The 11,187-nt window shown below is 38.6% G+C and overlaps 1 protein-coding gene across 1 annotated transcript; it reads left to right on the forward strand.

Annotated features, from left to right (window-relative positions):
• Positions 1–1,320: 1,320 nt before the first annotated feature.
• On the forward strand, positions 1,321–11,181 carry LOC121378888. The gene is made up of 2 exons (XM_041507244.1): positions 1,321–1,538; positions 8,548–11,181. The coding sequence occupies exon 2, from the start codon at positions 8,579–8,581 to the stop codon at positions 9,755–9,757; it is 1,179 nt and encodes a 392-aa protein (XP_041363178.1). The 5' UTR covers positions 1,321–1,538; positions 8,548–8,578; the 3' UTR covers positions 9,758–11,181.
• The last annotated feature ends 6 nt before the right edge of the window (positions 11,182–11,187 follow it).

Genomic DNA, 11,187 nt, shown 5'->3' on the forward strand with positions numbered 1-11,187 from the left:
GCGTTCACCCTAGTAGGCCACGCAGCTGTCCCAAGTGTGCCAAGGTTAGTCTATGACTCACACCAAGGCCAGACTCCTGCCAAGTGTGCCAAGGTCGGTCTATGACACACACCTGCCAAGTATGTCAAGGTCAGTCTATGACTCGCACCAAGGCCAGACACCTACCAAGGTGAAGGTCACGGAAAGTAAGTCATGGCTCTATATAGGCCCTTACACTACTATGGAACACCATATGTCCTGTGGAGAAGCAGAGTAGGTGACCGAACATGTCATCCAAGATTGCAAATATGTACAGCAGAAGAAGCTGCACGGTACCAAAAAGTGATCTACAGAGACATGGATACAGCAAGAAATATTTTGTTAGCTAAAACACTTATTAAACTAATATGTGGCAAGTCGCTATAGCACTTGTTTAATGTATATACTATTTAGTCGTTCATTATTCTTATCATTAGCTTTATTATTGCTGGGTCACCACTGTGTTTATACGTATATAATAATTATATGTATGCATCATATGTAAGCACGGTAATAAAGCATTTTGTATCGTATCGTATCGTATCGTATCATTCGTAGTCACAGCTGGCTTCGACGTGTAGTCGTCAAGCGAACGAAAAGAAGAAGAGTTTGTTTTGTTTAACGATACCACTAGAACGCATTGATTTATTAATCATCGGCTATTCGATGCTAAACATATGGTCATTTTGACACCGTCATAGAGATGAAACCCGCTACGTTTTTCCATTAGTAACAAGGGATCTTTTATATGCATCATCCCACAGACAGGATAGCACATACCACGGCCTTTGATATATCAGTCGTGGTGCATTGCCTAGAGCGAGAAATAAACAATAGGCCCACCGACAGGGATCGATCCTAGACCGACCGCGTATCAAGCGAGCGTTTTTCCACTGGGTTACGTCCCGCCCTTAAAAAAGAAGAAAGGAAATGTTTTATTTAACGACGCACTCAACACATTTTATTTACGGTTATATGGCGTCGGACATAATGGTTAAGAACCACACAGATATTGAGAGAGGAAACCCGCTGTCGCCGCTTCATGGGCTACTCTTTTCGATTAACAGCAAATGCTCTTTTATATGCACCATCCCATAGACAGGATAGCACATACCACGGCCTTTGATGTACCAGTCGTGGTGCACTGGCTGGAGCGAGAAATAGGCCAATGGGCCCACTAACGGGGATCGATCCCAAACCGACCGCGCATCAAGCGAGCACTGTACCACTGGGCAACGTATCGCCCACCCATCCAAAAAAGAAAAAAAAAGAAAAAAGAAGAACACCATAATAATAGCCGAGCTAAAAATAAGTCCGCGACATGAAGCCAGTATCAATTATAAGCGAGATTACCGTGTGGAACCACGTACCCGGTAACTTTCCTAGAAAGCCCACTAGTCGTTTGGAATGACCACAGTGTATGAACGAAACTATAGTTTTAAACATTTTCCGGAAACTGTGCCTTTGTGAAGCGACAATCACGTACTTTCGATTTGAGTTCGACGTTTTATTCTGAACGAGTAAGTTTGACCACAATTTTATCTTCATTCTAGGTATAAACACAAAATATAAATTATTGTTTTGGCAAAATCAAACCATCCCAAATTAGCACAACCAATTTTTATACATTTAAATAAAAACGAACAGACATATTCAAACATTTTATTCTTCGCTACCAGGTCACAGGGGATAACTGTAATTGTATTCTTATCCAATATGGCGGAGGACGCACATATGAGTATTAATGTGACTTTCCGTATTTCTAAGCATTACATTCACAGTTTAATATATATAGCGTATCGGCAGTTGGTTTAGTATGAATATATTTTGACTCGATGCACTAAGGATAAGTTGTGTAATTCATCAGATAATGAAATCACAAAGTTAGGCATGATGAAAGTAACTTCGAAGCGATGATGTAGGTCAGTCAGTTTCAGATGGGATGTGGGTATCTGATAAAAGGGATGCGGGGTAATTGCAATGATGAGCGTAGCTGTAGAATGAGAGTAACTGCTGCAGTTGTCTCTTCACAACTAATGATCGCCATGTGCGTCTAGAAACAATCAGTAAAACACATTATTCTTATGTTTCCCCCTTCATATTTTTTTTCAGATTATTACATGTGCTATTTGTGCGATACATCCTCCACCAGAGCCAATACTATTTTAACACACACCATCAAAATGTACACTGGGCCGCTCGAGTGGGTGGGTGTGGGTCCAAATGTTATGTGGCGTTACAGGGGGTGGGTAGGTGTATTTAGCAGCATTATGTAACCCACTGTTTTTTTATTATTACATCTCTTTTTTTTCTCTCTGTTTTTTTTTCATAAACGCTCTGTCATGGCGACACTGTTTAACGTAGGCTAGTTATAGCTAGAAGTATAAATTCAATAAGGATTATAAATCGAGTTGAAATCGGTATCTGCGCTTTCCCACATTGCAAAAAAGTACGTTAAAATTACATTAAATCCATCGCATGACTTGTTTGTGAATGTACCGGCCTCGGTGGCGTAGTGGTTAGGCCATCGGTCTGTAGGTACTGGGTTCGGATCCCAGTCGAGGCATGGGATTTGAAATCCAGATACTGACTCCAAACCCTGAGTGAGTGCTCCGCAAGGCTCAGTGGGTAGGTGTAAACCACTTGCACCGACCAGTGATCCATAACTTGTTCAACAAAGGCCATGGTTTGTGCTATCCTGCCTGTGGGAAGCGCAAATAAAAGATCCATTGCTGCTAATCGGAAAGAGTAGCCCATGTAGTGGCGACAGCGGGTTTCCTCTCAAAATCTGTGTGGTCCTTAACCATATGTCTGACGCCATATAACCGTAAATAAAATGTGTTGAGTGCGTCGTTAAATAAAACATTTCTTTTTTGTTTTTCTTTTTTTTGTTTTGTGAATGTCAAAATGTTACGTAACATTTTGTGGAAGTTACGGAGCGTTATACAGAGAATACTAAATGAGTTCTCGTGTAAGACCGTTTATATTACGAGTTTACTTTTAATTTTTATACGATTAAAAAAAACACGAGTTGTAATATAAACGGTCTCACACGGGGACGAGTATAGTATTTTTATTACACTGCACGTCAATGAAAAAAACAAAAACCCGTCATGTTGTGGCTACTTCATTTAGTTATTTATCAATGAAACTTTGCATTCCTACGCCACACATGAAGTTTACACAAACAATATTATAAACATATTCAAGGCTAAACTAAATTATTAAAAAATATATTTGGTTAAATTATGCTGCTAATATTAATTACACAGCAAGTATTTTTCCGATTAAAAAAATATGAATAGAAAGAACCATGTGCACACTTTTCGCATAACATCTTTGCGGTTTTGTACTGTGTGACACCTCTGCTCACGTGATCAACACGCGCTCTGCAAGTCCACAGCTAATAACAATATCAAATGGCAAAACTAGTTGAAGCACTCATACCTAAAGACGTTGGATAGCTTCGCATATATATATATATATATATATATATATGTTGTTGTTGTTGTTGTTGTTTGTCTTTTATTCTCCCTTGCCGGGGCATTTTGATGTTCAACAACAAAATACATAACTGTATGGAATGCGTGCGTGCGTTCATGATTCGGCAAATATCGGGAGTATATTTTAATTTTAATTTTGGTATAATCTAACATTAAATTCTCGCTTGGTATAATTGTCCTTTCATCTTTCAGAGTTTGAGTAATATGTCAGACTACTTCAATCTTGAAAGTTAATACAAGAAGACTATAAAGACATAAAGCTATATTATATTATTACAGAATAGAGTATGACAATACCGTCGAGTCATTTCGTCTTATATTCAAATTAAAGTAATCAGTCACCCAATTTTGAATTGTTTGTGACTTGAACGGCATTCTGCATCGAACAATTACCCTCATCCAACCGTAACAGATACACACATCCTTATGATGTTGACACTTTCAGTTACCAACATCACACTCGATTTTTGATGCCCGTTATCTAATTCCTAAATACTTTTTTTTTCTTCTTCTTTTTTAAACGTATGCTTAAAAAAATGCATACTTTATATATTTCACGAAGTCTCTGTATATAGACATCTCAAAAATACCCGTTAAGAATGGAAATTCACATTGATTAATACTCATCATGTGCGACCATCGCCATCTTGGATGCGAGTAACTACAGTTACCCGCATGCGGTTATCCCCTGTACAGGTAAAATCATTTTGAAAATCCATTTTGAAAGCAGATTGTTTTTTTCAGTTTCGAAATATATTTTGTTGTATTGAAGATGTATGGGTGACATTAGGCATACTGAAGTTGAAAAACATGTTTAAAAATAATATACTTGCAATATACAAGAATAACAAGACTTTTGCAAGCATGGCGGAAGCAAGCAGACATTGGGAGGGGGGGGGGGGGGGGGGGCTGACTGAAATCGAGTGCGCAAAGCAAAATTTCTATGGGGTTCGGGTGTATGCCCCCTCGTAAAATTTAGCATTTTACAAGTAAAATTCATCTCTGCCTTAAGATTTACTACCAATAATATTTTTTATTCAGAATTAAGGGGTGGGGGGCAAGATTTCATGACTTGCAGTTCAACTACGCCAGAATCTGTTTCTATCATCCAGTAGCTCGAGTCACCTCCAGCCCTCCCCTTATTGATATGTAGGGGAAGGCTAGAGGAAACTATGTAATGCTTTGGCAATCGTCGACAACCAAATGGTCGCAAGCTACTGTGTCTAAAATACACATTTGTTTCTAAATCTGATGCCACAGAACTTTAGTTTGATTGTTCTCGAGTCCTGTCATGACATTAAACGTAGGCCTACATGTTGTTAATCAGTACCAACGCTAGACGAAGAAACGCGACGCCCCTATGCGAAACGAATTTGCGCTGTAATTTCTTGTGGTGGCGTAGAGCAAAGTGTGTGCCCACGTGACATTTGTTATAGTTTATGGTATAAAATTATGTTCTAAACTATAGATATGTGTAATAATTGACATAAAATGTTAATGTGCATTCTCAAAGTGGATGTCGGCAGGTGTCCGTAACAGGGGAAAAACGGGTGGAGGCAGTTATGAGGTACCTCGTATATATATGCACACATAATTGTTATAAAACAATTAGGAATGTTTAATACAGTGCTCTAATAACAGTGCATGCATTTGTGATACATTACTAGTGTTGGAACACGGCTGGAATTTCGTTATCGATTATCGGGTATAATCGATATGCACCGACCAATCAATTATACAAAGAATTATAAATTGAACTTAGGGCCATGTACCTATTGCCGTGCTTAGCAAGACAGATACATTTTGAAGAGTTAACCGTGTTTAGATGTTGGCATGAGACAAAGTTGAGTGACAGTCTTCTAAATATAGTTAACGAATCAAAACTATGCTACGACTGTTTTGTACAACGGCTGACACACATCTGTCACAAAGTCACGCCTCTCACATTGACAGTAACTGTTGACAGCGCTGTCATATCCACATGGAATTGTGCCTCTTCGCGTCAGTCGCCCGTTAATCGCGTCTGTTAAAGTTCGTTTTGTTTAACCAAACCACTAGAGCACATTGATTTGTTAATCATCGGCTACTGAATGTCAAACATTTGGTAAATTTGACACATAGTCTTAGAGAGGAAACCCGAAAGATTTTTCCATTAGTAGCAAGGTATCTTTTATATGCACCATCCCAAAGACAGGATGGCACAAACCACGGCCTTTGATATCCCAGTCTTGGTACACTGGCTGGGACGAGAAATAGCCCAATGGGCCCACCGACGGGGATCGATCCTAGACCGACCGCGTATCAGGAGGGCGCTTTACCACTAGGCTACGTCCCGCCCCGATTGCGTCATTTGTGCGCCTGTGTAGGATTAAATCATAACATGGATTCGGTAGATTTAGTAGTTTTTAGTATAGAACAAGGATGAGTATGAAACAACTATTTGTTATTGATATTTCGTCCGATCTGATGATTGCACGTAGCCTATGAATATTGTGCTCGAGAGAAGTGAACAATGACAAGGCAAGAAATAACCACAGAAATCTTTGTACCTAATACTAGCTACAACGTCAGCACATTCTAATAATAATACTCATAACATTTACGGAGGATGATGTTTCAACATGCGGTCGACACAGAAGTTTCGTTTATGGACGCGATACAAATTCCCGGACGTGTGTTAATAATGTTTAATATGTTTTAAGTTAAATAATTAGACATGATGTGCATTTACGGGCATTTAGCCTTACAGAAAAGGACCTTGTCAATCTGATATTTCTTTCTTGATAGAGAAAGGATCATTTTAAAGTATTAACTTTGGTGTCTTGTAGCTCGAACCTCTAATGCCCCCCTCCCCCATCTGTGTATTCAAAACAGTACAGGTTAACCTAGCCATGGTGTAACTTTCAAAGTTGGAAATTATACCATGGTTAACATGCATACGTTTTAGGCGACACCTCACACCGAAGTGAATGAATGAATGAATGAATGAATGAATGAATGTTTAACGACACCCCAGCACGAAAAATACATCGGCTATTGGGTGTCAAACTATGGTAAAATGCAAGAAAAGTGTGATGATCATCATCAATATAAAAATTCAACAATTAAATAAAAACACAGTGTAAAGGACTGTGTAAAAGTACAAATATCACAGATAGATATAATTAAAATTTAGAATAAAATTCAGTATCTCGTAAAAACTGCAATAAAAGTTCTGGATGGAATCGAAATGATTCCATCACATTTCTTTGTCCAAATATATCTTTTCGAGTTTCTGACAACTGCTTACACTCCACCAAAATGTGTCGCACAGTCAGAAGACACTAGCAGTGCTCACACTGAGGTGGAGGATCTTTCTTCAAGATAAATGAATGGGTTAAGTAAGTGTGACCGATGCGGGCACGACACAATACTATTTCATCCTTCCTGCACCGTCTATAGGAGGACTGCCACTCTCCCAAGACTGGCTTGATAGCATGAAGCTTGTTCGCAACCTCACCGTCCCAATCACGTTGCCAAATCGAAAAGATAAATTTGTTAATACCATATTTAAAATCAGTATACGGTACACCAACCCTGGCATGAGGCAAATCCAAAGCAGACTTGGCAGCTAAATCTGCCTTTTCATTACCCCTGATGCCAACATGGCTGGGTACCCAACAAAATACAATGTCTTTATTACCAATAGATAAAAAGACACACTTTCGTATCACCATCCCAATTAAGGGATCACACCGAAGTGACGTCCCAAAGTGATAAAGTAGTTACAGTCCAGTAGTTAAGGGAAAAACACCGTGTTATGGTACACTTTTACAGGCATCGAAATAAGCATTGTGTCTGGTAACCCATTTACAGGTTACCACAAAATATAGCCTGGTAACCTATAGGTTACCACAACTATATGAAAGTTAGAATTTAATTCCTGTTACTACTACTTTTAACGCGGACGTTCTGAAATTGTATCGGTGCACGCGAACATCGGTACGAGAAACGAAATCCGGAAGTAAATGAAACCGCGGATTGCCGAAATTGCTTTGCAATTGCACAAGTGCGCACGAACATCGGTGCAATTTTGTACGAGAAAACGAAATGCGGAAGTAAATTCATCTAGGTGACGTTGCTTAAGGTTGGACTATACCAATTCAAATCCCATAGGCGACCAAGTTAACGTTTGTGTTTAAAAACACTATATGCAATATATCAACCAAACTGTGACCCATAAATATCAGTACTACAACCCCTACCTCAAAGTATTAACTGCAGAAAATGGTACCTTTCATGGCTCATTTTCGGTATAACCAGATGTTTCTGCAACACACCTAGTTTAGCACCAAATTTGAGTACTTTTTTTTACAGGTACCCCATACATGTTCCAAGCACAAGGCTACTTGACACGGTGGTACTACATCAAATAAAATTGCATACATTTTTAGCCCAGATGAAACTATTTTTTTTTACAACCAACACACTCACATTTATAACCAATCACAGGACTTGCGGTGTTAACTTCTCTATCAAAAGTTCGGTGCACCTCGAACTTCGACCCAGCCGGAAATTAATTGGTATAGTGTAACCTATAATGCCGAATGACTATAATTGCTTGCAATTGCACAAGTACGCGAGAACATCGATGCAATTCCTTACGAGAAAATGAAACGCCGAAGTCTGGAATGAATTGCCTGGCTTACTTACGTTCGGAAACGAAACTACAGTTCGTTGAACTTTTTGTCGAGAACGAAAGACCGTTCTCGACTTTTCTTACATGTGGTAACCTCTCGGTAACCTGAACGACCGTTCTCGACTTATTTCGATGCCTGTTTTACTTTCTATACCTCTGCAGTACCTGTATTCTTTTATGTTCGCACGAAAACAAGTAAAATATTTATATAAAAACGCCCGCAACATATCTGCTATTCACCACTCACACAGTCAATGTTATTAAGAGTTAACTATTATAGCATGTTCATTGTTCGTTCTACAGGGATGTAAGTGGTCATCGTATATACATATTTGTCCTCATTTTCAGAATTTGACATCTTTAGTAACACTTGGAAACAATGAGTCAGCCTTCAAATCAAACACGGTGGGAAAATTTCCTATCAGAGCTGAAGCCACTTGTTGGCCGAAGATCAAGAGGTGAACAGATAGAAAAGGATACGCTCGTTGGGCCAGCCTCTATCTCTTGGAAATTTGTAACCAGCTTAAGCCAATCGTTCGAAATAGATAAGGACACACAGGGCTTACAGTGTAATAAATATAGCAGAAAGGTTGGAACATATACGTCCGCTAACCAGCAGGAGGGTAATACAGAACGCGAGACGTCCACGGTATATACCCATTCCAGTGAAGTGGAACCCAGTTGGAGTTCTCCATTAAAGGCAGCTGAACCAAACTCAAAGCCTGGTAATTATAGCAGAATGGTTGAAACATCTACGTCCGCTAACCAGCAGGAGGGCAATACAGAACATGAGGCGTCCACAGCATATTATATTCATTCCAGTCAGGTGGAATCCAATTGGAGTTCTCCATTAAAGGCAGCTGAACCAAAATCAAAGCCCATGCGGCGACCGTTATTCCAAATAGACGACCGAGCAACAAGCGTCAGTAAGTGGGATTTAAGTATGTTGAGTAAATATATTGAGTTTGAGGATGTGGAAAAGCTGAATGTCAACATTGATGAGGTAGACCAGTCAGAAGAAATGGAAAACATCATTCAGGGAACCCTGAACATGTTGCAAACTTCTAGCATGAAGCCTAAACTCGGCGATGTGCTGCACAAAGAAGAAAATGTCAGGATGTTCCTGACGGCCATACTCCAAAAGGTATGCATGGAACGTAAATTTGGTTTTAGAACAGAGGAACAAATTAACTTCAAATACATGCCAACTTGTAAGTTCGACTATTTGTTTCGCACACGTGAAGGAAAGCCGATCGGATGCATGGAAGCAAAGACGTGTTCTAGTATGAACAGCAAAGCCTTCGCCCAGGCAACCATCCAGCTCCTGGTTCTACAGCAACTTGCTTGCAAGCACGACGTTGACATTTCGACTGTTCCCGTGTTCAACATTCTTACCGATGGTCAGAGATTCGTGCTGATGCAAGTCATGGGAGATAAGATGTATCTGGAGCACGTGTCGAAAAACGGAGAGGAAGTACTGAAAATCCGCACCACTCAAGTGATGGAATCATTACTGAAAATCGTGGAAATGACTCTAAGTGTACTTCCTGAAAAGTAGTTGCTGTGGCTGTTTCACTTCGTGCGACACTGGTATTAGCTTGTTTATGGGTGTACAACTAATATACTTTGAGAGATATTGTTGCTTTTTTTTTCTTTTTTTTTGTAAATATAACACATAAATGCTTTGTCGCTTTGGTTTTAATTAATATACTGTATATTCATGTATTTTATTTTTCACTTTGAGGTATATTGGTATTAGCTTTTTTTATGAATGTACAGTAGAATGCTTAACTATATGTCATGTTTGATGTTGTAGGTTAAAGATAATTACTGTTCATACTGTTCAAAAACATCCATTGGAAGCTTACTGGTTACGGGTCAGCATATATGACTACGTGTATCTGTCGGTACAGCGATGAGGTATACGTACATGGGTCATTATCAGATAAAGTCCCAAATTGATGTCAGCTTTTAGGAGCTAATTGGTTTTCAATAATACTTGCAATATTCTCATGTTTTGTAACTAAATAGTAACTTACAATATTAAGTCATTATTCTACCCAAGATAGGTTCGCTGATTATGAATGTTGTTTATGCTAATGCTATGTTATGGTATGGGTAGATCATTAACAAATAATCACAAATTACAAATTACTGTGGTGGTCCTACAATGTTGATTATACATTTAGGGTCCACTGATAATTAATGGGAAATGTAATGACCTCTGCAGAGCAGTAGACAGAGATTTGCACACAATTCAACACTTGTTCGGTTTGGTCGAATATTTCACCCAGATTATTTTGGTACGGTGCTAAAATATAAAAGCAATTGAGAACAAACGGTTAAGAGTCAATAGAAAGGGGTGGGGAATTGTTACGAATTCTGAATTACACGGAAAAAATATTTCTCATTCAGAAATCACTTTCAATTGTCAGAGAATATTTAGATTTGATGGCACTCATCTTTCCGAAATTGGTTCAGATATTTTGATACATAATTTACAGGGTATCATTGAACAATTTCTTGAAAAGGAAGAAATGATAATTTGTGAATAATTAAATATGTTATAGTCCAGAATTGGTGCAGTAAGTATTGACTTACTATGTGGCAGAATTCTGGATGTACATGTGTTTACTATAAGTATTTATTAAACCTGTTTGGTTAACCAAAGGGATTTGAGTTTATTGTGTTTGCCAAAATATTTACATAAATACGATGTGCATTTCCAATGGGTCATAATATTTGTTTGCCTGGTTTTCATAGGGGACAGGGTTTTGGCTACTTTGTCCTTTCACCAAGCTGGTGGGCATGTAACATTTGTTGTGGTCATTGCCTCCATGCTGGAGCAAGTTTCGTTGTTTAATGGATATGCCATATATATCTATATGTATATAAATATATGTGTAAAAATTATAAATATTAGGAAGAACTGAACATTGTCATAAAATAACTCAAAACTACCAAATAAAATAATAGTTTGTCTTTGTG

Source organism: Gigantopelta aegis, chromosome 8 (genome assembly GCF_016097555.1).
Source record: "Gigantopelta aegis isolate Gae_Host chromosome 8, Gae_host_genome, whole genome shotgun sequence".
Lineage (NCBI taxonomy): Eukaryota > Metazoa > Mollusca > Gastropoda > Neomphalida > Peltospiridae > Gigantopelta > Gigantopelta aegis.

Bases quoted from the DNA above. Each gene is read 5' to 3' on its own strand.
- LOC121378888 (XM_041507244.1), top strand. From the start codon at position 8,579: ATGAGTCAGCCTTCAAATCAAACACGGTGGGAAAATTTCCTATCAGAG.